Genomic DNA, 26,244 nt, shown 5'->3' on the forward strand with positions numbered 1-26,244 from the left:
CTGAGAAGCTGGGGTGATCTGCTTCCCTGAAAATGCCTCTCTGATTAAAGACATCAGTATAAATCAATGTAGTTACATAATTATTTATTTAGCATTAAACAATTGACTTTAATCGTTTTTGCGTGAATTATTAAATTGAACATTCAGGCTGTCTGATCTTTTCTGGTTCACAATGAGAACAAAACTAAAGGATTGCCCTTCAGCTAATTCAATTTATCAGAATAAATTTAGATACATGCCTTCTTTAACTCACAAACAAACACAGAGTCAAATAAAGCGTGAGAGGTACTTTTAGATGTAGTTGTTTGTAGGCACTACATCGGTTTGTGTGTTGTTTTCAACTTCCTTTTCTCCAGTTGGCATGGAGACAGACTGACAGAAGATTTGTGAATGTAAATAATCCTACCTGTGACAGATGGGGAACTGTGAACGTAGAAGAGTGTTCACTCATTTTGATTTGGCGTGGCAGTGAACCTCTTAAACCTGGTTGACGTATGGCACAGGGTACCAGGAGATTCTTATTTACATTTTGGTAGGAGGGCCACAGCAAGAAATTTGAATACATTTTATTAACCCGACTGTGCGGGATAAGTAATAGATGTCCGCCTCACTCCTTTTTGGATGCACACACAACCTGCTCAACAAAACACACACACACCTGCTCTACAAACACACACACCTGCTCAAAGGGAGGGGAGAAAAAGGGTGGTAAAATCTGGCTGTGGTGCCTTAGGGATCTGTGCCTTTGCAATAGATCCAGTTATTCCACTCTCTCCCCTGCTGTTCTGTGCCATCATCTCTCTTCTCTAGCTCCCTCGCTCAGGATGCACCTCTCTCTCACACTCTCTCTCCTTTTGTCCCTGTTGTACCTGTCTCTCTAACTTTCTCTCTCATCTTCCCTATCTCCATACCTAGCTCTCTCTCTCTCTCTCTGTCTTTCTCTCTCGGTTGTTTTACCTTGCCTCTCTCTTCTTTTCTCTTTCCATCTCTGCCGTGCTCTCACTCTCCCTGTCTCCCTAATTATCTCTCTCTTCCTTATCTTCATAACTCTCCTCCATCTCTCTTTCTCTCTCCATCTCTCTTTCTCTATTTATCTCTATTTCTCTCTCCAGCTCTCTTCCTTTCTCTTTTTCAGTTTGGACCCTCTAGCTCGCACTGGCAGTACCTCATTAATCATTGCTCTACACTGTGAAGGGTTGTGGAGGTATGTGTGTGTGTGTGTGTGTGTGTGTGTGTGTGTGTGTGTGTGTGTGGTGTATTCCACTTTGGAAGGAAATTCTCCAATTTTCTAAAGACCCACGCTGTTGAGCATTACACCCTAAGTGAAAATCAGATATGAGGTCTTGGTGTACAAGCTTGTAAACACTTGGGATCATTCACTACCCAATTCCAACACAACCTGACAGACTTTTCACTGGTTCACAGTTGGAACTCCTGGCAGATGATTAGTAAAGTCGAGTCTCTCCCGCAAAATGTCCAAATCTGTCCATGTATAATATAGCATTTTCCCCTGGTGCTTTCAGCTTGTATCTTGTAAGCTTAGTTGTCAAATAGTCTGTAAATCATCAACCAAGAACTAATCTGCCTGGTAGATTTTCCATCAGGCCAGTGAGCAAGTTGCGGGGAGCGGTTTAGGTCTTTTTGAAGTGGTTGCTGGTGGCAGAATATGAACCCAGACATCTGTCCAGGCAGTTAAGCTAAACTAAACTTTTAATGAGTACATATGTGCCCCACTATTACAATGACCTAAGTCCACAGCGTGTCTCTGCCAGAGGGACACACTGTCCAGAGGGACACACTGTCCAGAGGAACACCTTGTGGATACAATTTAGATAATGTTTTTTTAATACAGAGCTTTGACCAGCATACACCAATTCTATCAATGGGTTATTGTCTGTTAGTAGGTGGTCGACCGAGATGCAGGAATGACAGGAATCTGGGATATTTTACCTGTTGTCCAACAGAGCAAAGCAGCAAAGGTATCAGGGGAGACTCCCATATCTCTTAGCCAACACAGTGTTTTGCTATATGAGTGCATCATTAAATAAAATTTAAAAAAAACGTAATCAGTGTCAACTGATGCAACATACACCTAGCATACCGGTATGTGGCTTTGGCAGTATACTAGAAAATTGAATCTCTTTGTTACTAAAAGATGTGTGAGGGCTAGGCATCAAATATTTTTACCCACACAACACTGCTGCTTGCAACATGCTTCTGGTCATCTGGGCTGAGAGATTACTGTTAAGAGGTCACATGCTAAAAAAACAGTTTGGTGACAATGTAAATTTATATATACATAAAACACCTTATGAGGTTAAAAAACTACTTGAGGCGCTTACAACAACACTGCTAATTACAATTATACAACATTACAATGGTTAAAGGCCCGGTCGCCCATGGTGCGGAGCTTTGTTTTGGAGCACATGTGAGCACATAACACCAATATTACACTCACTACACTGGCTCCCTGTCTCTTTCCGGATTGACTACAAAGTCCTTATACTCACCCATACATGCATAAATGGGCATGCACCTCCCTACCTGCAAGAATTAATTACTCCCCAAACCTCCACCTGCACCCTCAGGTCTTCAAACAGCTCGCTCCTCCGCGTCCCCAAAACAAAGCTCCGCACCATGGGCGACCGGGCCTTTTGCTCGGCAGCGCCACGCTTATGGAACAGCCTCCCTGACCACCTAAGGGCAACGCAGACGCTGGACTCCTTTAAAGCTGGACTAAAAACATTTTTATTCAGGAAGGCATTTCTGGCCTTGTGTTAAATCGAATGTTAAAATGTTAAAAAGTTTTCTATTATGCTTATGTTAATTCATTTTTATTTTATTGTATTATTATAGTTAGTTTTTAATATGTTGGCACTCTGAGATTCTTTTGAATGAAGAGTGCATTACAAATGAAATACATTATTATTATTATTATTATTATAAGGAAGTTTTCCTGAAGGCATTGAACTGTGAACAAAGTATTTTATATATTTGTGATAGCCATCGGATTGCACACTGTGTAAATAGTTCATCTAAAAAGTGTTACTCCAGTGAATTGAAACAATCTGAATGAGGAGAAATAGCAACTAAACCAATGGTGAAGGGCCAAGGACACTGCAGTAGCCAAGGGACAAGGATAACGGCGAACCCAATCGTCTGGTTTGCAAGGTTGCTATATAAGTGTTCACCAAGGACATGATAAGAAACAACTTTGCCTGAGAAAAGTTAACTCGGCAGATTCAGGGCACAGCATGCAAACTGTTAGCTAAATGATATGTTATGTTTACTCTGTTAAGCAAACACACATGTCGCACAAACAGCTGACACAATTCTATTTGAGAGAATCACATTCTGAATTTCATCAACACTGGCCTTTAAATGCTCTATTTTTCACGTGAAACCAAAATTGCGGTCAAGAAAATGGTCATATGTTAAAGTACTAAAAGGACTTTTAGACTTTATGAACCACTAAGAAACTAAAGTCTGCCTGGCTGCATGAGGACGTGACACCGACGTGTTGATGCATTCCAATCACATTGCATCAGACCCAAACATGGCTACGTCACGTAATTTCTCCAACGGGATTGGTGTGATAACAAGTAGCACCCACCTTTTCCCCCATGTGACATGTCGGCTGTATAAAACCCTTTCGCGGCAAGCACGCGTCACAGCCCTAGTTTTTTTTAGAGGGAAAATGTATCGTCTTCGTTCAAAGTCTTTTACCGGAATCGCTCTCAATACCTTTTTCGCTGCTGTGCCGCTTGAAGAAATTTATTTTAGAAGACAATATAGTAAAAACTGGTCTTCTATTGGCTGATTTTTGTTAATAGCGCTTTAAATTAGAACGAAAATGCCAAGATCCAAGAAGAAGAGCAAAAGAGGTAACGTGAAGGGAGTTCACCATTCCGGTAATGGCCGGTTGTTTTGGCCTGTGGATTTCACTAAAGAGATTATAGGAATTGTAGTTCTTTGTGGTATGGAACTGCATCTATGCCGCCTAATGTTAAACTGGAAAAGACTACAATACGTAGAATATGTCTCCCTTTGTCGCCAACCACCACCAGCTCCTAGCTAGCTTGTTGTGGCCTACATTAGCTAGCAGGTTAGCTGCACGCTAGTTTACCGGGAACAAAAGGATTTCATAGGTGACGTTTCTGTGTAGCTAGCTAGGTTACTAAAAGTAAATTATCGACATGGAGCTACTTTTCATGCGTTTTACGGGGAATTAGTGTGTTGTTAAGCGGTGACAATGATTACGTGCTGTGGGTGTGTGCTCCTGTCAGTTCTGTACGTGCAGCAAGAAGTGGGCAACGTTAGCAAAGTTGGCCAGCTATTTTATAGTGTGGCCTAGATGGCAAGCTAGCCAACATTTAGAAGAACTGTCACGATTTTATGGAAAGAAATGTCAGTCTGGTGTGTAATTGTGATCGTATGCTCCTGTGTTAGGTTTTGTGAAAAGGTTTTGGATCATTATTCGTGTGCTTGGCAGTCGCATGCCGAGTAGTGGTTAGTTAGATGACTAACTCCAAACAACGCTTACATAAGGCGCACGGGCGAGCATTGAACCACTTGCACCTCATTGCAGTCGCGTGTATTGTTAAGTTCCACTTATTCAAAACAAAAGGAGACATCTGATATGTTCATATACAGTGTAATTTTCTTTTTAGATGACCGTCTGTTTATTCGTTTTTATGCCGGCTGAATTATGACACGTGCCACGTATCAAGTGATCAGCTGTAAAGAGCTGAGAGCGCTGGATTGCCACGTGAGCGTCGTGCTGTTTATGGTCTGAAAAGTCTGCAATCCACTTTTTAGACATGATTAGAGCGTCTCCTCAAACACGTAACCGGTCTCTTGCATGCGCATTTTTTGGAGGGCGGCCAGCAGCATGATGCACCAGCAGGGCGGGGATGTTATGTAAAAAGGTGTGTTTGGTTTGTGTGGTCAGCGAGGTGTCACGGTGCCCTAGACACTCCATGTTCACCTCACAGAGTTTATCTTTTAGGCGAATTGATAAGACTGGTCCAGAGACTTGGCGGTGTTGAACAGGTGGAATACAGTCATCCGTACATACACTGGCTTGTGTAAGGAATGACATGTAAAGTAGTATTCCTCAATTGAATGATGTGTTTTCATTAATCATTTATTCTGCTTATTACCTGGGAAGTGGCGATGGTATGGGCATGTGACTGTGATGAGAGTTTTTGTTTTGGTGTTTGATGGACTGTGTGTTTTGACAGGGGCCCAACCTGGGCAGCCTTTCAGCGACGAAGATGCCTCCATCGAGACGCTCAGCCACTGTAGCAGCTACAGCGACTCAGTCAGCGTGGCTGAAGAAGGTGGGTGTGTGTGTGTGTGTGTGTGTGTTGGGAGAATGAGCATGCGTAAACAGGCTTGGGTGAACAGGCTGCTTATCTATCCCCAAACAGTTGATGGCAAAGCACGTTACACTTTGCTTTTTGCAGGCACGCCCCTCCATGGAACCAAGTCTGTAATTCCCTAGTATGACTTTGTTTAGCTTTTCTCCCTTAGTGGTTGGTAGGATCTGTAGTTAAAGTTTAATTTTAAACTGGACAGCAGAAATGCATTGGTAATTGTAGTGTAATATAAGCTATACACAAGATGATATGTTAATTCCTTGTGCTATTGGTTGAAAACAATATAATATGATGATGATACAAATATATGTATTTTATGAGTATTGTTTTGCTGTCCTCTGCAGCAGGGGAATCGGGGGAAGACTCTGCTCAGGATGACTTCCAGTTCAAGCTGAAGGTGTACATCGACAGCACCGTGGACAAGAGGTGAGCCAGCCTGCTTCTTAGAGGAGTTTAGAGAGTGTGTGTGTGTGTGTGTGTCCACACACACACATTGTGTGTGTTGGGAGGCGATTGCTATCTCACTGGACTAGTGCAAGAAGACATGCTCTAGTGTCTTTCTATTGTAATATGATCCCCCGATATGGTAACAATGACTTGAATGCTATTGTGGCATGAAGTTGCATCATTTATTAAGCGTATACATCAACGTGAGACGAAGGAGACAACATCTGTAGGGTGTGTTGTTGTCGTGCTGCACAATTTAATAAATAAGTATTTACTCTATTCACCCTTCAGCGCAAAGACGAGGCAGGGGGCGCTTGACAGTTTGAAGACTGCCATGGCAACCAAGATTCTGTACGAGTTCATCTTGGAGCAGAGGATGACCATCACAGACAGCATCGAGCGCAGCTTAAAGAAAGGTGGGTTTGTTGTCATGACCTGATCTGTGCCCCCCCCCCAATTGTTTTGTATTGTCTCCCTCCCTCCCTTTCTTGCTTATGTGGCCTCTTCCACATATTCACATACTGTGAGTGTATTAGTATCCATAGTAGTAGTAGTATCAGTGTTATTAATATTGTTGTTATTTTGTATTATTAATGTTTATTAGTATTATTATAGCCATTATTAATTTACCTTTTCACAGCATTATTGTCTCTGCAAGTTGTTTGTTTTATTTGTAAGTGGGGTCGGGCAGGTTGCTCATGCACTGTGGTTCTCTTCCCTAGGGAAGGGAGAGGAACAGCGGGCGGCAGCCTCCCTGGCCTGCCTGCTCTGCATACAGCTGGGCTCGGGCCTCGAGAGCGAGGAGGTGTTCAAGACCCTCAAGCCCATCTTCAGGACCGTCCTCTTCGACGCCTCGGCCAACATCCAAGCCCGACAGGCGGTGAGAATTTTCTTTAAGAAATCTTTGTGTTGTCACCATTCAACAGTGGATAAAAGTGATGAACTTTTCATGGTATTACTCAGTACTGGTTGAGGCAATATATTGGGGTGGTAAGACGGTAAGGATCAACAGTGAGTTTTAATTTTTTAAATAAATGCAGAAGTTCACAAGTATTGTTTTATGTGTTTTGTTATAGTGTGCTACGAGTTTGGGCCTGTGCACACTGGTGGCGGAAGATGATATCTTGGTAAGCATGGAATTTTCCAAGAGCTCTTGTGTTGTATCTATTTTTAGCCTGTGGGATCACGCTCTGTCTGTGTTTGGTGTCCCTTACGTTCCATAAATTATTGCTTAATATAGATAAACATTGTGACTTCGGTGTGTGTGTCTGTTTGTTGCTGGGGTCGTTTTCCGTATCATTAAATACAAAAGACTCGTAAATCACTATCCACGACCCTTTCCTTCGACTCACTGCAAGGCTAAAAGATCTACCTGTGTCTTGTTCAGACATCTGCATGTATCTCTCTTGCCCCCTCCTCGCTCTCTCACCGTAGGACGTGTGTGGCACCATGGAGCTCTTTGAGAGCCTGTTCATGCGCTCGTACACGCGGGCGGACGGCAGCCGGCCCTCGCTGAGCCCCCAGACCACGCAGCTGCACACCAACGCCCTGCTCTCCTGGGCCCTGCTGCTCACCATCTGCAGCGGGAACCAGATCCGCACCGTCCTGCACAAGTGAGTCCCCGCCGAGCCCACAGCGCTCCTGGGAGAAAAGGGGACTCGCTATATATCCAGCAAAGGAGGGGGAGGGAGCACAATTGGCACATATTTTATTTAGTGTCTTTATTACACTGTACTTGCGCACTTACCTAATAATGCCCTGTACCCTGCATGCAGGTGCATATCATTGCATGTTATCCTAGCCTCAAGCACATTTAGTAAGAATATGCATTAATGTTAACTGTGTATTATGTTTCGAGATAAATGCTGAGTATTAAGTACATGAGCACATTTAATAGTAAGGATTGTCAAAAATGGATTGATCTGGATATAAGGCCCCCTTCCTAGCTCAGCCCAAGGATCCCTAAAGCAGTTCCAAGGCACTTGAGACCAAAAGGGCTTTAGTTTCAATCTGATTAGGGTAATGACCAATTGGAAGATGAGAAGGCAGTTCCACCAAGGGAGAATCCCACAAACAAGCTTCTGAATAAATATTTGTTTGTTCTTTGTGATCCATTTGACACTCTCTGTGGCACTCTAAAGCTTGAATTGAGTGAAATGAAGTTCTTCTTAATTTCCGACTCCCTTTCCTCCCCTCCTTTCGTTAGGTAATGTAATGTACCATCATGTATTTTATTCTAATGTCTATTGGATGGCTGCCCCCTCAGGCACCTGCCCAAGCTTCCGGGGCTGCTGGAGAGTGATGATGTGAACATGAGGATTGCCGCAGGAGAGACCATCGCCCTGCTGTTCGAGCTGGCCAGGGATGTGGAGCCAGTAAGTCTCCCTCTAGGCGGTCTATTGCCGCGTGTTAACAATGGGGTAGGATGTCCTGTATTGATTCCTGATGGGGAAATGTATGTTAGTGTGGCCCTAACATACAGACATGCAAGCCAACATGTGTCTTAATGAGCACATAGAAAAGTAATAATAAATAATCAGCAAATAAGGATGCCACTTTGGACCTTGGTGTAAATGCACTCAGTGCAGTTGTGTATAGTGGTACAGGAAATTGAGTTGCGTCAGTTTACTGCACATTTACAGTTTGCATGTTAATGCATGTCTGCATTCGAATCATGGAGATTATTGTTTATGGACATTATATTGGTAGTGCATGTCTTCATTAAAATCATGGCAATTTATTATTTATGGAGATTATATTGGTTATGCAGGGTATGTGATCATTTATCTCAGTGCCTGCTGTGGTAATTCTGCTAGGAGTCTTTACTAAATAGTGCTTTAACAATAACTGCTTGACCTTACAGTACCTGTTGTGATGCGTGTGTGTGCTGTTCTAGGACTTTGACGATGAGGACTGGGAGAGTCTGTGTGAGAAACTGAGCGCTCTGGCCACCGACTGCAACAAGCACCGGGCCAAGACTGACAAAAGGAAGCAGCGATCCGTCTTCAGGGATGTACTTAAGGCCGTGGAGGTGAGTGGGGAAGAAGGACCATGGGTCATGGGGCCATTGTGGTGCTGGAGGCTTCATATCCTAAGTTCAAAGTTGAAGGTTACACGGTCCTTGGTTTTGTTTAGATGACCAGCATTATCTGTGAAGTTGCCATTTGTTTCTCAAAGTGCCTTTCTGAGTGTACTGGTGGTATGATGGGGCTTTGTGCATAATGTCTTGAGATGGTAGAGACTACGGTTTTGCTGGTTTGGAGGTTTTCTGTCCTTTCTGATGAGATTCAGTACCCCAGCGCAATGAAAGCTCTAGAAGTTATGTACCCGTAGATGTGAACGGAAGCAAGATGACTGACCTCAGAACAGTTTGGTATACAGATAGATCTTGAAAGTCCAACACTCAAAACTCCATGAGCAATGCACCAAACAGCTAGAGTTGCATGCTAACAAGTTTACATGTGTGAATTCACAGCATGTGGATCTGCTCCTCAAAAGAAGGGAATGATGGTGTGATCCTGTAGCTGTTGTAGCTAGTTTTGTGGAGTCTCTTCAGGCAACTGAAATACAGAGAAACGGGCAGCTTCAATTACACTGTGAGGCACTGTGGATAAAAGAATGCTGTAGCCAGCCAGATGTCCGGGGGTGTCGTTGCTTGTCAGCGGCTCGCGCTTGCTTTGTGCTTTAATCATCTCTGAAAGTCTCCTATGTGATTTTCTTTCCCTGTGTGCTTACAGAGGCGAGCTGGACGGCAGCCATGATCTTAAGCAATTCATTCTATTCCTTTATTTCCTTGCTCCGCTGAGACTGTTAAAGAGGAGGGATATTAGTTCAAGTCAAACAGATCAGTGTCTCTTTCTCTCAGCGTAGGAGGCATTGTTAATTAAGAGTTTTAATTAGGTGACTCCCAGGCTGCTGAGGGTGTCTCTGGTTCAGGCTATGTAGATGTTGTATGACTGAGCAGATGCCACGTTCTGATTTGGATCCTCTCTTGTTTTTTGGGGCGTTTCCAGGAGGGAGGCTTCCAGTCTGAGACCATCCGCTTCGGCACCGAGCGCATGACCATCGACAGCTGGGTGAGGAAGAGGACGTATGATTCCTTCCGGGAGTTTGTGGGCTCTGGAATGAACTACCATCTGCAGGTATGTCACACACACACACACACACGCGCGCATTCACAAAAACTATACATAGAGAAACACACAGACAATTCCAGACTTCACATAGAAGATGGAGTCATAATCATAATGATATCTGGGGAAAGACTGGCAGCTCAATCTCAGGATCCTCACTCCTGTTTTTTATTTTATTTATTTTTTCGCAGAGTAACGAGTTCATAAGGGACGTGTTTCAGCTGGGACCACCAATGCTAATCGATTCCGCCACACTCAAGGCAATGAAGACCTCTCGACTGGAAAGGGTGAGTCATGCGTATCTTAACTTTAACTCTTCTCCCACTTCTTCTTGCTTGACTTTGGATAGAAGTGTGTGCTAAATACATCAACTCACTTCCTTTTGCTTCCCTCCGGCGCCTCAGCATCTGTACAACGCTGCCGCGTTCAAAGCTCGGACCAAGGCCAGGAACAAGTTTCGGGACAAACGGGTGGATGTGGGAGAATTTTAGAAATATTTTTTTTTTTTTTTTTTTTCACTTTTCTTTTTTTACATACTATAACCCTATAGTTCTTGCTCTATTGTATGGTAGTACTAACGACCTTGATGTATATTTTTAATTTATCGTGTTATTTAAATGGGCACTTTGTGCATACAGTTAATTGTTTTGTTTTTTTGGTCCACCATCATGTAATGCTATCTATTCCTGGATAAGTACAGTAAGTTGTATTGTTTAGAAACTGTCCAGTTCTGTGAGATCGTTATGTATTATCTCCTAGTATGGTAAGAAAGAACAGCGCCACTAATAAATATATAATGTTACACAATGATTGTGTGCTGTACTTGGTGTTTTTGAGTTTTCTCTAGATACAAGTTGCACTGTGGCAGTTTTGATCGTGTGTGTGATTGTGCCTTTCTTTTTGTGGTCGTGGATACTTCATTACTGGCAGGAACATCACGATGCCTCTCCTTGGCTGTTCAGACTGCTGCTTCCTGGAATCCTAACGGCTTGCTCTGTTCTCAGAATCTCTCTTACCGTTGCCTTGGTGACCGCTTTCATTCTGACTGTGACCGTGCCATTTTCCTCCAGTTTTTATTGTGCTGCTTTCCTTGCATTGCAAAGGGCTGTGCTGCACTTTGGCCATTGCGGGCAGAGCTTTCTTGTGATGGCAGTTTGGACAAGGTGGTCCATGTGTGTTTTAAAATTTATTCAATGGGAGTGTAGTTTTACTCCTCAGCTCTACACATAAGCGGATACGTCTGAACCCCAGTTGGAGGGATAAAGTGCAACCTCTGACAGGGCAAAGCCTGAGTGAGGTGTGGTCTACGTAGGGCCAGCTTCCACACTTCCACCCAGTTGTAGAGGATCTTGTGCTTGTAGGCCTGAATTACAGTACTTGGGTTTTCTACTGTCAACATCCTTGAGATGCTAGTATACAACAATGAAAAGATCAGGGAAGTTCTATGCCAATAGTAGCATGCGCAGACAGCACATGCCAACACAAATGGCTTTGATTTAACAGACCAAAGCACTGCATGAGGGACCACAGCATCAGAACTATGATGAGCATCACAATTACCATAAAGACCAGAGACGGACCGATCCTGTCAGCGAAACGTGCAGGAAAGCAACATGGTAACAATGGCGTAGTTCACATACTAGTCATCATCTACCATTTTGTTTTCATGACTATTCCAATGTTGCGTGTCAACAAAAGTAAGTTATTTTCTGGAAAATGCAGACTGATTGCGATCGCTCAATAGCAGCAGCTGTAACAGTACACCTACGGCAGTGATGCACAGGTCTACATACAAGCAACTCGAACTGCTAACCACTACTTAATTTACCCTAAAGACTATTTGTCTGTTGTAGGCAGTCCAAAAAAGCACAACCATAACTAACCTTCTGTTAGTAACTTTTAAGGTTGGGATATTAGTAAAACAGAAAACATCTTTGGAAGATGTTGCTTATGTATTTATTTCAGTGACATAGAAATATAATATATATGGTTACATTTCTACTTTTTGAAGCATTATGTTTATCAAAGTATTCAAATGGCTCCCTCACATCTGACGAAGCAGACAACCTGTGAAGACATAAACATTGGTAGCTGCAATGTAGTAATCTTTGGGGAGTCTCATGTACACCCTGTCTCCAACCTTCAGCTGCAGAACCACTGAGTTGGAGGCATAGTCCTCATTATCCCCCACCTCCTGCCAATCCCAAACCATCAATTCTGCGTAAGTGTTCTTCATCAGCACGACATTGACGTCTGCCTTCGACACCCAACTGTAGGTAGTGAAGGTAAAGAAGTAGACTCCTCTCACTTTTATTTTAAATGTTCTGCCATATGAACGAAAGTGCCATAACATTTGTTGTGCAAACACTTTTAACATCAGCATTTTAATACAGTAGCAGTTAAATAAAATATTCAGTGTAAATCTCAACTTAAACAATCAAAGCAAATACCAAATTAAAGCTCATTGTCACTGCCAGGGCATTAATTTTATCCTGTTCGTTATGAAAAAGAAAAAAACTGGCCACAAAATCCTGAGCCACAATCATATCATTAAAACAGGCAATTTCTGAGGTAACAGCAGAAACATTTTACTTTCATCAGGGAGCAGCATAACCAGTCTATGTTCAGTACCAAATGTCCCTGTTAGAGTGAGAAACCAGAAAACACTTTCAGTGCAGTTTGTCAATTCCTAGAACTTGACACTGTTATTTTAAATGTACTGCCATATGAACTAAAGTGCCATAACATTTGTTGTGCAAACACTTAACCTCAGCATTTTTATATGGTAGTAGTTAAATAAAATAAATACTTTGTGTAAATTTCAACTTAAACAATGTTATCAAAACAAAACACAAAACTAAAGCTTATTGCCACTGCCAGGGCATTAATGTTAGAGTGTGGTGAAGCACAAAAAAGTTCACTGCTGGCAGTTACTGTGCTGTACGTGGTCTGCCGAAGTCTCGCTCCACTGTCTGTTTCGTTGAATGATTTGCTGGTATCAACTGTGTGTTTTTGCATTTAGGTGATATTTTAGACTGGAAGTACTCCGGTGATAAGAAAATTCAACTTGGCAGTGGTTACAAATAACTTTGGTTCTGTCGACTCCGCCGTCTGGAATAACTTTAAAATGAAAATGGCCATCTAAAAGCTCCGTACCCTTTGTTTATCCGCCAATTATTTTCTTTTCCGGTTCCGCAGCACTCAGCAACAGACTTTTACAAAATAAAAGCCTGTGAGCAACAGACTTTTACCATAATAAAATAAATAATGAAACCTGCCCTAATGCGCGATAAAATAATTGTTGGCCTTAAATAATTGAATGAGTTAACGCGATAATAACGAGTTATCTTGCCCAGCCCTAGTAAAGAGATAAGAAATTCTATTTTGATTCTTTCTCAAGGTTCAAACGCAGATAATATTGGATGGGACGAGATGTTATGATGTTTACTCCAGCCAAGTGTTGATATTGATTATTTGGCAAAAGTATTTTTTTTTTAAATGACATCTCAGTTTATGGTCTTTTTTATATCACAGTACATTTTGTTATAGTTACCAATGATCAATCAATTATATTTAGCCATGAATAAAACTGATCATCAAGTCTCCCATTAAGTTAATATACAATATCATCGCACCTACAGTACGTCAGTCTGTCAGGTCATTCATGTACAACTCAGATAATCAGCTCCTCTTTCTGTCTTGTGTGCTGGAATTGAGAGCTCACCGATGTGAAATGGCAGTGGCCAATATGTCTACTTCCTGTGCTGAATGCACCACAAGGAAGAGGGATTGGAGCTTTTGGGACCTAACTGCTTAGATGTTTCTCAATTTTTCTCAAAAAAATAATTTGTATTGACAAAATTTTGCTGAAAAACTAATACTGTAATGTACTTTTCTCCTCACTCTGTAAGTCTCTCCTTGATAGTCTGCAGGCAATTCAGAATGCTGCTGCAATCAGCACCCCTTTGCTTCCGTCTCTTCATTGGCTCCTCATTGCTTACAGTTTAAAACTCTCACTATAACTTCTAGTGCAATGCACGGCCAGGGCTGATCTCCTTCCCTCCCACTCATCATCATCACTCTCTCCCTCCCACACACTCGCCTAAAGACCTGTGGTGATCGAGCTTTCGAGGCCGTAGCACCTAAACTATGGAATGCTCGACCTGCACTTCTAAGGTTTGCTGATTCTGTCGACGCTTTTAAAAATCTGTTTAGACAAGCGTTTGGGTAATCTGCATGTACCAAGTTCTGCACCTATGTTTTATTGTGTTTAATTGTGTGTTGTGTTTTTTATTATGTACTGTGTCTTCTATCCTGTATTGTGTAGCTGTACTCTTGTCCCTGCTCTTGTAAAGCACTTTAGGACTCATGTCTGTGAAAAGCGTAAATACACTTTACTTACTTACTTAGTAGTGAGCTAACACACATAGGAAAGGCACCTGCCTTCACTTTCTTAGTGTTACTGGGCTGTCATAGTATCATCGCTACATACTTTTGGCAATAGGATTATGCCCTAACCATAGCCTATTGTATCCTAAGATTATCAACAGTTGATAATCAACTTTTGTGTTTACCGGAGTGTCACGAGTGGGGACATTTGTTGGCCTCTAGAGTAAGTTGGCCTTACTTTGAAGAACTTGTCTCTACTAGCATTCTTGCACTTATCCACAAAGTGCAGGTATTTATCGATGTCATCAAATCTATTGACAGACATTGCATCTGCTATGGAGGATTGAAGAAGACTTAGATTTGATGACCAGTACAGGCTGGATAATAACTATAGGCTCTTCACTCTGAACGCTGATCTCAGACTTTCCTGAGAAAGCTGGGAGGACCCCCAGAAGTATTCGTCTGCTGTTGGCAGTACCAAACCACACCAAAGCACAACCATAACTAACCTTCTGGTTAGTAACTTTTAAGTTTGGGATATTAGTAAAACAGAGAAAGATGCTGCTCATTTATTTAAATAAAATTCTATGGTTACATTTCTACTTTTTTAAACATTATGATCTTTCCATTTGTTAACCCTTCATCACAATTTTCAAAGGGCTCCCTCACATCTGACCAAGCAGATAACCTGTGAAGGTGTTAAGATTGTGCAAACTGCTAGCTGCAATGTAGAAACCTTTGGGGAGGCTCATGTAGATCCTGTCTCCAACCTTCAGCTGCAGAACCACCGAGTTGGAGGCATAGTCCTCATTATCACCCCTGTCCTGATTTTCCCAAACCATCACCACTTCATCAGTGTTCTTCATCAGCTGGACACCGATGTCTGCACTCGACACCCAACTGTAGGTAGTGAAGGTAAAGAAGTAGACTCCTTTCACTGGAGCAGTGAAGATCCCTGTACAATAACAGAACAGTATTCATACGTTAATAAAAATGAGACAGTCAGGTTGTAACAATCATGAAACATGAGAAAAGAGTGCAAATGTGAAACATCAGAAACAGTTCAAGATTATATTGAAACATGCAGGTGATCCATAGTCATGCTTAACCAATAACCAGAGCACTGCAATTGCACTTGCGATTACAACTCCTTTAGTTTTGCTTTTAAGTATGCACACTTTAAGTATCCACACTGCCTCAATAAAACATACCTGTTGCTGAATTATAGGCATCTCCAATATTGGTGATCACATTGCCATAAATGATTGTGGTGTCACTGCTGTAGGGTCCCATGGATTGAAAGCCATCAGACCCGTCCCCACTTGGAGGTTGTAGAACCGCAGTGAAGGCCACGATACCTGAGCACATATACAGGGAAACACAGATTCAGCACATACATTCATAATCTCATCTTGTGTGTTATAACAATGAGTAGTGTGTGATATTCTTGTGAAAAAATAATAATGTGGCTTACCTCCATCTGCGTGTGCCGTCAGTGGATATGCAGTGACCAGCACTATTGGTGCAACGAGGAGCAGTATCAGACCAGCCATTACTGAGAGCTTTCTAAAGGTTGAAGTATGAATGTGAAGGGTATGAATCTCCCTCTAACAGAGCTTGTTATATACACACAGTTGGGGATGAAGATGACACTCTAAAGCTAGAAAAAAACACGTCTGCTCTGAACAAACAGTCAGATGGACCTGTAAGATTACAGTAAGTCCATTGTGCAAGATTTGTGACAACTCGTACAGAGGAAAAAACTGAAAAAAGTTTGTGAACCGAGATAAAATAATAATAATAATGGATTTTTATTTGTATAGCAAACTTTAAAATACAAAGAAATCTCAAGGTGCTTAACATAGTATAGACAGTCACAACAACAATAATACAAAGTAATAGAAGTGCTAATGAAGTGCAGAAAATAGGATAATATAATATACCAAAAAAGATAATAAATTAATTTAAAATAATTAATAAGATTATAATGAGATCGAATAATATGTATTAAAAACAGAGTAATTTTGGACAGAGCAATTAAAACAATGCATTCTAAAAACAACACAGAAAATAAACTAAAACAAAGACCAGGACTTTAAGTGAAGGCAGAGATAAATAAATGGGTTTTGAGGTGTGATTTAAAAGCAGTGAGGGAATCTAAGGCCCTAATGTTCTCCGGGAGCTTGTTCCAGAGTCGTGGCCCCAGTGAGGAGAAGGCACGATCTCCCATTTTAGTCAATTTTGTCCGGGGAACTGCAAGGAGGTTTGAGTTTCCGGACCTAAGTGCTAAGGAATGCTGTCTGAATTCTTAGTCAAGGTTCAAACGCAGATAATATGGGATGGGGCAAGATGTTATGATGTTAAACTCCAGCCAAGTGTTGATATTGATTATTTGGCAAAAAGTATTTTCTTTTTAAATGACATCTCAGTTTATGGTCTTTTTTATATCACAGTACATTTTGTTATAGTTACCAATGATCAATCAATTCTATTTAGCCATGAATAAAACTGATCATCAAGTCTCCAATTAAGTTAATATATAATATCATCGCACCTACAGTATGTCAGTTAGTCAGGTCAATCATGTGAAATGTACAGCTCAGGTAATCAGCTCCTCTTTCTGTCTTGTGTGCTGGAATTGAGAGCTCACCGATGTGAAGATGGCAGTGGCCAATATGTCTACTTCCTGTGCTGAATGCACCACAGGGAAGAGGGATTGGAGCTTTTGGGACCTAACTGCTTTGATGTTTCTCACTTTTTCTCTTTGTTGTTTGTCATATGTTTTATATTTGTTTGCTGATGTGGTGGAAAGTGTGTGTGTGTTGAAAGTTGAAAGTTTCATGAAGTTTAGATCACAAAATATTCATAATTGTGTATGTATCACACTTTAAAGATATGTTGTCTTGTATCTTTGAAACCCTTCAACATAGAGTCAGCGAAGATTAGCTAACATAATGTCCCGTTGAGTGATGGTGACAGAAGAAATGGGCCTAGATATTCCATTCACTTAAGCACTCAGTTTGGCACATAGTTTGGTTAAATTGGATTTATTTACATAATAAACTGTGCAAACAGGAGTGCGTGTGTGTGCGCGCGTGCGCATGTGTGTGAGACAGAGAGAGAGAGAGAGAGAGAGAGAGAGAGACAAAAAGTCTGTGTGTGTATCTCGATGAGTGTGTGTGAAACAAATGACAAATACATACTGTAAGTGGGAGATGAAGGCATTTGAAGTAATGTTAAATGTGTGATAGATACAGCCACAGTATAGGCAGTTGACAAGTAATTTTGGTTAACAGTGGATCTATTTACATAATGAACTGTGTGAGTGAAAGATAGAGAGAGAGAGAGAGAGAGAGATAGATAGAGAGAGAGCATGTATCTCTTTGTGTGTGTGTGTGTGTGTGTGTGTGTGTGTGTGTGTTGTGTGTGTGTGTGTGTGTGTGTGTGTGTGTGTGTGTGTGTGTGTGTGTGTGTGTGTGTGTGTGTGTGTGTGTGTGTGTGTGTGTGGTGTGTGTATGAAAGATACAACAAATACACAAGTGGGAGATGAAGGCCTTTTTGGCATCCCCTCATTTTCAACCTACCTGCACTTAACCCCTTTTCTTACTCCATTCTCCTTCTCTTTGCCTGTGGCTCCACTCGTGTGACCTCTCCTGAAGTTTAGTTGGTGTCAGTTTGACACTAAAATTTCTCTGTGAAATAAATACCAATATATCAGGCAGAAAATAACATGGCAGTGAGTTAGTAATTTTTAGCCTTTTGGTTAGTCGTTGATAAGTAAAACACCTCATGAATTTGAACCAATGTGCTCTCGTTTTGAGGCAGAGCATCATATTGTATCAAGGAAAGCACCCCACATTGTAGGTTGCGTGCGTGTGTATTTAGACACAGATCGTGGTTGTCAGCTCTGTTAGTAAAATATCTGAAGTTTGCAGAAAACATACAGAAGACTTGACCTCGGTGACCTGACACGTAGCTCACTCAATCATTGTGCAACTTCCCTGTTTATGAAAGCTATATTATGCAGTAACATCATGACTTGTATTGTGTTGTGCATTGTGCAAATTACATGAAAAAGCCAAACTATGTCAAAATGCCTTGTATTTCACTGTGCATCAGAATCACACGGATACATATTAAATCATTAGATGTGTCACTATTGTTCAATATGTTCTAGAATGTTCTAGAAACAAGCTTCATATATCTTTATGGCCTGGATCATGTCTTTGGAGGAATGACACTAAACAACTCAGTTCCATGACTTGCCAACACACATGGCTTTTAACCATAATAACTGTTGCTGTACGACATAGGCTTGTTCAGTATCGGTATGATCTTATAACAATACTTTAAAAGGGCAAGGCCATTATGCATAAGAAATCAGGAAAATACTCTCGGTCTGGAGTCCAGTGTATCATTGTGTAGCTTGCAAAGTATTGCACAGGACAGCAGTTCATAAAAACAATTACTATGCAGTGTATCTTAGTGGTCACATAACATCCCATACATCTTTGCATTCAGTGCTGTACGAAAAAATTAGCTTTGAGCCAAATAAATCTTTTTTTAAATGCATACAGAAAAAAAAACAGAAAAAACTGTGTGTACCGCAATAAGGAATGCTGTCTGAATTCATTATCAAGTTTCAAACTCAAATAATATTGGTTGGGGCAAGATGTTATGATGTTAACTCCAGCCAAGTGTTGATATTGATTATTTGGTAAAAAGCATTTTCCTTTTTTAAATGGCATCTCAGTTTATGGTCTTTTTTATATCACAGTACATTTTAGTTATTGTTACCAATGATGAATCAATCCTATTTAGCCATGAAAAAAAAATCTGATCATCAAGTCTCCCATTAAGTTAATATACAATATCATCACACCTACAGTACGTCAGTCAGTCAGGTCAATCATGTGAAATGTACAGCTCAGGTATTCAGCTCCTCTTTCTATCTTGTGTGCTGGAATTGAGAGCTCACCGATGTGAAGATGGCAGTGGCCAATATGTCTACTTCCTGTGCTGAATGCACCACAGGGAAGAGGGATTGGAGCTTTTGGGACCTAACTGCTTAGATGTTTCTCACTTTTTCTCAAAAAAATAATTTGTATTGACAAAATTGTGCTGAAAAACTACTACTGTAATGTACTTTTCTCCTCACTCTGTAAGTCTCTCCTTGATAGTCTGCAGGCAATTCAGAATGCTGCTGCAATCAGCACCCCTTTGCTTCCGTCTCTTCACTGGCTCCTCATTGCTTACAGTTTAAAACTCTCACTATAACTTCTAGTGCAATGCACGGCCAGGGCTGATCTCCTTCCCTCCCACTCATCATCATCACTCTCTCCCTAACACACACTCGCCTAAAGACCCGTGGTGATCGAGCTTTCGAGGCCGTAGCACCTAAACTATGGAATGCTCGACCTGCACTTCTAAGGTTTGCTGATTCTGTCGACGCTTTTAAAAATCTGTTTAGACAAGCGTTTGGGTAATCTGCATGTACCAAGTTCTGCACCTATGTTTTATTGTGTTTAATTGTGTGTTGTGTTTTTTATTATGTACTGTGTCTTCTATCCTGTATTGTGTAGCTGTACTCTTGTCCCTGCTCTTGTAAAGCACTTTAGGACTCATGTCTGTGAAAAGCGTAAACACACTTTACTTACTTACTTAGTAGTGAGCTAACACACATAGGAAAGGCACCTGCCTTCACTTTCTTAGTGTTACTGGCGTCATAGTATCATCGCTACATACTTTTGGCAATAGGATTATGCCCTAACCATAGCCTATTGTATCCTAAGATTATCAACAGTTGATAATCAACTTTTGTGTTTACCGGAGTGTCACGAGTGGGGACATTTGTTGGCCTCTAGAGTAAGTTGGCCTTACTTTGAAGAACTTGTCTCTACTAGCATTCTTGCACTTATCCACAAAGTGCAGGTATTTATCGATGTCATCAAATCTATTGACAGACATTGCATCTGCTATGGAGGATTGAAGAAGACTTAGATTTGATGACCAGTACAGGCTGGATAATAACTATAGGCTCTTCACTCTGGACGCTGATCTCAGACTTTCCTGAGAAAGCTGGGAGGACCCCCAGAAGTATTTGTCTGCTGTTGGCAGTACAAAAACCACACCAAAGCACAACCATAACTAACCTTCTGGTTAGTAACTTTTAAGTTTGGGATATGAGTAAAACAGAGAAAACAACTTTGGAAGATGCTGCTCATTTATTTATTTCAGTTACATAGAAATAGAATTCTATGGTTACATTTCTACTTTTTTAAACATTATGATCTTTCCATTTGTTAACCCTTTATCACAATTTTAAAAGGGCTCCCTCACATCTGACGAAGCAGATAACCTGTGAAGGTGTTAACATTGTGTAACCTGCTAGCTGCAATGTAGAAATTTTTGGGGAGTCTCATGTACACCATGTCTCCAACCTGCAGCTGCAGAACCACTGAGTTGGAGGCATAGTCTTCATTATCACCCTTGTCCTGCCATTCCCAAACCGTCAACACTACATCAGTGTTCTTCATCAGCTGGACACCGATGTCTTTCTCTGTCACCCAACTGTAGGTAGTGAAGGTAAAGAAGTAGACTCCTTTCACTGGAGCAGTGAAGATCCCTGTACAATAACAGAACAGTTGGCAGAACTGACTTGAGATTAAATGTCGATTTTTTTATTTACTGTATATTCATACGTTAATTAAAAATGAGACAAAGTCAGGTTTCACCAATCATGAGAAAACCGTTCAAGATGTTATTGAAACATGCAGCTGATCCATAGTCATGCTTAACCAATAACCAGAGCATCGCAATTGCACTTGCTATTACACCTCCTTTAGTTTTGCTTTTAAGTATGCACACTTTAAGTATCCACACTGCCTCAATAAAACATACCTGTTGCTGAATTATAGGCATCTCCAATATTGGTGATCACATTGCCATAAATGATTGTGGTGTCACTGCTGTAGGGTCCCATGGATTGAAAGCCATCAGACCCGTCCCCACTTGGAGGTTGTAGAACCGCAGTGAAGGCCACGAACCCTGAGCACATAAACAGGGAAACACAGATTCAGCACATACATTCAGAAGCTCATCTTGTGTGTTATAACAATGAGTAGTGTGTCATATTCTTGTGAAAAAACGACTATGTGGCTTACCTCCGTCTGTTTCCACACAGCTTGCCATTGCCATCAGTGGATCTCCAGTGACCAGCATTATTGGTGCAACCAGGAGCAGTATCAGACCTGCCATTATTAAGAGCTTTCTAGAGGTTGGAAACAGGGTATGAGTGTCCCTCTAAATAAGCTTGTTTTATACTCAGAGTAACGAGTCGGTCGGGGATGAAGATGACACTCTAAATCTAAAAAACACGTCTGCTCTGTTCTGACATTCAGACGGACCTGTAAGATTACAGTAAATTCATTGTGCAAGATTTGTGACCACTCATACATAAAACAAATGAAAAACGATTGTGTACCGAGATAAGAAATGCTGTTTTGATTCTTACTCAACGTTCAAACGCAAATAATATTGGATGGGACGAGATGTTAAGATGTTAACTACAGCCAAGTGTTGATATTGATCATTTGGCAAAAAGTTTATGTTTTTTTATATCACAGTACATTTTGTTATAGCCATGAATAAAACTGATCATCAAGTCTCCCATTACGTTAATATACAATATCATCGCACCTACAGTACGTCAGTCAGTCAGATCAATCATGTGACACGTACAGCTCAGATAATAAAACTGATCATCAAGTCTCCCATTACGTTAATATACAATATCATCGCACCTACAGTACGTCAGTCAGTCAGATCAATCATGTGACACGTACAGCTCAGATAATAAAACTGATCATCAAGTCTCCCATTACGTTAATATACAATATCATCGCACCTACAGTACGTCAGTCAGTCAGATCAATCATGTGACACGTACAGCTCAGATAATAAAACTGATCATCAAGTCTCCCATTAAGTTCATATACAATATCATCGCACCTACAGTACGTCAGTCAGTCAGATCAATCATGTGACACGTACAGCTCAGATAATAAAACTGATCATCAAGTCTCCCATTACGTTAATATACAATATCATCGCACCTACAGTACGTCAGTCAGTCAGATCATTCATGTACAGCTCAGATAATCAGCTCCTCTCAGCTCTCTTGTGCTGGAATTGAGAGCTCACCGATGTGAAGATGGCAGTGGCCAATATGTCTACTTCCTGTGCTGAATGCACCACAGGGAAGAGGGATTGGAGCTTTTGGCACCTAACTGCTTTGATGTTTCTCACTTTTTCTCTTTCTCTTTGTTGTTTGTCATATCTTTTATATTTGTTTGCTGTTCAGAAATGACAGAGGATCAGGGTAGAGACAAAAGGGGATGTTTGAGTCTGCAAGGATGTGGTGGAAAGTGCGTGTGTGTAAGCCTGGGTCAAAAGTAATAAAGTTTCATGAAGTTTAGATCACAAAATATTCATAGTTGTGTATTGTGATGGCCCAGCCGGTGAGCAGCAAGGTTATTATCGTTAACGAAAACTAACGAAAAAACGAAAACGAGGTGTGATTTTTTTTTTCGTTAACTGAAATAAAAATAAAAACGAGGCTTTATAAAAAAACGATAAATAACTGAAACTGTATTGTGTCTTTACAAAACTAACTAAAATAAAATAGAATTATAGACAAAATGTTCTTAGTTTTCGTCTTTGTCAATGTATTTCATAGATGTCAATTTATTTCATTCGTAGCCTTATAGTCTATCTTCCGCCGTACCACTTTTAGTACACGCCCCTCACCTGGTTTCATTGCGGCAAAAGTCGGGAGAAAGCGACAGAGTCCTATTTGGGATTACTTGGAACAGTAACGTGCGGTGAGGTTCGTGGCTGGTGAGACACTTCAGAGTCAGATTTACAAATATATAAGCCCAAACAGTAGTTTAAATCACCATTGAATTGGCAGCTTGCACTTTGACTACTGGTTGTTTTTCATATCAGCATTCTTTACACACACATAGTCTGGTAAGGTGGCTACATACAGTTAGCAGCTGCTAGCTTGTGATGAACTCGTGTTAATATGTGTGATTATGCACTCGTGAATATGAACTCTTACGAAGTTGCACAGGCCCCTGAGGGTCTCCGCTGTACGTCCAAAACCAAAATCTATTCTCGAGGTTCAAAATATTTTCAAAGCAATTTGGCTTTGGGTGTGAGAAGTCGATCGAGTTATCTTCTGTCCCGTCGTTTTGAAGCATACCTTTAAGCTACGGCATTGGTCTCCCATTATTGATCAATTCACGTTTTGATTGAAAGTCCAGTTATGAAAAATGTTTTAGCTTAGCTATATAATCTTCCATTTTCGTAGTCAAGGTCAAATATAAGAAGAGTAACGGCAGAACGAGCATAAACCCGACCGGTGGGCTCTCGCATGCTCCCTTCATTGAAGCAGAGGTACTGTTTGCCTCCTCTCCGTGCTTTTTCACTGCTGCTTTACGTCAGATCAGCAAGGCTAAATAGGTTCTACGCATGCGCTCAACCCAGTTTGTGAGGGATTGCGCAATCTGAGATGAGGCACAGCTCGTCGCTGCCTCACCGTCTCCCTCATAGACATATATACATGTATATATGTCTATGGTCTCCCTGTCTCCTGTCTGTTTGAACAGGACATGCGCAAATTCTGACTGACACACGTCTGACACAAATCTTTCATAGTTGTCTTTTGTGGATGGCTGTTCATCTGTCCTAAGTGAACAATCTTTTTTAAATGGTATGTTTGGTGAGTTTTTATTACATATTATTTATTATAGCTTGTATCTTCTATTCATTTTGAGCATTTTGTTTTGCAAGGAAAAAAAATAAGCTTCCCTGACTGCCCCCCCCCCCCCCCCTTGGTCTGTTGCATTCCGTGGTAAAGACTAAAACTAATACTGAAACTAATAAAAACTAAACTGAAACTAAGCATTTTCAAAAAATAGAAACTAAACTAAACTAGCAAACTCGCTTTAAAAACTAATTAAAACTAAACTGAAATTGAAAACAAAAAGTCAAAACGAAATACAAATAAAAACTAGTGAAAAATGCAAAACTATAATAACCTTGGTGAGCAGTGCCCCACATGGCTGAGTACAGCCAAACGAAGGCAATTAAGAGGCATGGTGTTGGATGGGCGGTACTACCCCAGAGGATTCTCATAGGGAACTCCTCCCCACCCAGGTGTCTCTGGGTTGTACCTCCCAGGTGCACAAAATCAATCAGGCAATCAGGAGCCTTTTTAAACTCAACCAGAGGATTACGGAAGCCAGACTGTCTTGAGCTACTGAGGAGTGAGAACCAGACGCCTTCCAAGACAGTCTCAGGGTAAGAGGCCCGTGGCCTGCCTTTTGTATTCCTGAAGAGGATTAATCGTTGTTTCTGTATCTCTTGCCTCAGGAAGAGCCAGACGGAGCCCCTGATGCCGACTGCCAGTCCGGTGAAGCTTTTTGAGTTACCTTTGTGCGCCCCCTCCCTTTTCCCCCTCAGTTTGTAAAATAAACTCCTGAGTTACATTCACCGCAACCCCTGTTTCTGACTGCTCTTTTCCAGTTTGTGTACCCACTGTTTACCCTTGTAAGGCCAGGCTCCCACAGTATGTATCACACTTTAATGATATGTTGTCTCGTATCTTTGAAACCCTTCAACATAGAGTCAGCGAGGATTAGCTAACATAATGTCCCGTTGAGTGATGGTGACAGAAGAAATTAGATATTCCATTCAAGATCAGCCGTTTTGTAGCTGTGATACTTATCTAGAACATTAACAATGTCTACACTTTATTTCTGACCAGCGTGATTTTTCAAAAACAAGGAAATCTTCTTCGGGATTCCAAACTTTTGAACGGCACTGTAGTTGCTGAAAATGGGCGATTCTTTGATGAAAGTACATTTTCAAGCGCAAAATTGTTATTTCCAACTGAAATCATTATTTCTAACTTTGGCATTGTCTTACATTTTATATTGTGCACCTGATTGGTTTATTGGATGGATAGATATTTGTAGTTTTCCTGGAAAGGGCAATTTCTGGGTGGTTCCACCGTGTGGGACATTTGCAGATACAGCCACAACATAAGCACTCAGTTTGGCACATAGTTTGGTTAAATTGGATTTATTTACATAATAAACTGTGCAAACAGGAGTGCGTGTGTGTGCGCGCGTGCGCATGTGTGTGAGACAGAGAGAGAGAGAGAGAGAGACAAAAAGTCTGTGTGTGTATCTCGATGAGTGTGTGTGAAACAAATGACAAATACATACTGTAAGTGGGAGATGAAGGCACTTGAAGTAATGTTAAATGTGTGATAGATACAGCCACAGTATAGGCAGTTGACAAGTAATTTTGGTTAACAGTGGATCTATTTACATAATGAACTGTGTGAGTGAAAGATAGAGAGAGAGAGAGAGAGAGATAGATAGAGAGAGAGCATGTATCTCTTTGTGTGTGTGTGTGTGTGTGTGTGTGTGTGTGTGTGTGTGTGTGTATGAAAGATACAACAAATACACAAGTGGGAGATGAAGGCCTTTTTGGCATCCCCTCATTTTCAACCTACCTGCACTTAACCCCTTTTCTTACTCCATTCTCCTTCTCTTTGCCTGTGGCTCCACTCGTGTGACCTCTCCTGAAGTTTAGTTGGTGTCAGTTTGACACTAAAATTTCTCTGTGAAATAAATACCAATATATCAGGCAGAAAATAACATGGCAGTGAGTTAGTAATTTTTAGCCTTTTGGTTAGTCGTTGATAAGTAAAACACCTCATGAATTTGAACCAATGTGCTCTCGTTTTGAGGCAGAGCATCATATTGTATCAAGGAAAGCACCCCACATTGTAGGTTGCGTGCGTGTGTATTTAGACACAG

At 41.1% G+C, this 26,244-nt stretch overlaps 3 protein-coding genes across 3 annotated transcripts; 1 reads left to right on the forward strand and 2 right to left on the reverse strand.

Moving 5' to 3' along the window:
• Window positions 1-3,663: 3,663 nt before the first annotated feature.
• Window positions 3,664-10,771, forward strand: ifrd1 (interferon-related developmental regulator 1). Its single transcript, XM_012824525.2, has 12 exons — window positions 3,664-3,884; window positions 5,244-5,342; window positions 5,726-5,807; window positions 6,120-6,244; window positions 6,551-6,708; window positions 6,905-6,955; window positions 7,263-7,441; window positions 8,095-8,203; window positions 8,725-8,859; window positions 9,842-9,970; window positions 10,153-10,248; window positions 10,366-10,771. The coding sequence occupies exons 1-12, from the start codon at window positions 3,854-3,856 to the stop codon at window positions 10,450-10,452; spliced, it is 1,281 nt and encodes a 426-aa protein (XP_012679979.1). The 5' UTR covers window positions 3,664-3,853; the 3' UTR covers window positions 10,453-10,771.
• Window positions 10,772-14,905: 4,134 nt separating this feature from the next.
• On the reverse strand, window positions 14,906-15,738 carry LOC116224128 (complement C1q-like protein 4). Its single transcript, XM_031582953.2, has 2 exons — window positions 15,562-15,738; window positions 14,906-15,305 (listed from the first exon to the last, which is right to left on the reverse strand). Exons 1-2 carry the CDS (start codon window positions 15,716-15,718, stop codon window positions 15,016-15,018), a joined length of 447 nt encoding a protein of 148 aa, XP_031438813.1. The 5' UTR covers window positions 15,719-15,738; the 3' UTR covers window positions 14,906-15,015.
• Window positions 15,739-20,559: 4,821 nt separating this feature from the next.
• On the reverse strand, window positions 20,560-21,711 carry LOC105897475 (complement C1q-like protein 4). Its single transcript, XM_031583281.2, has 3 exons — window positions 21,514-21,711; window positions 21,251-21,397; window positions 20,560-20,975 (listed from the first exon to the last, which is right to left on the reverse strand). The coding sequence occupies exons 1-3, from the start codon at window positions 21,605-21,607 to the stop codon at window positions 20,686-20,688; spliced, it is 531 nt and encodes a 176-aa protein (XP_031439141.1). The 5' UTR covers window positions 21,608-21,711; the 3' UTR covers window positions 20,560-20,685.
• Between the last annotated feature and the right edge of the window lie 4,533 nt (window positions 21,712-26,244).

The sequence above is a fragment of the Clupea harengus genome, chromosome 16 (assembly GCF_900700415.2).
Source record: "Clupea harengus chromosome 16, Ch_v2.0.2, whole genome shotgun sequence".
Classification (NCBI taxonomy): domain Eukaryota; kingdom Metazoa; phylum Chordata; class Actinopteri; order Clupeiformes; family Clupeidae; genus Clupea; species Clupea harengus.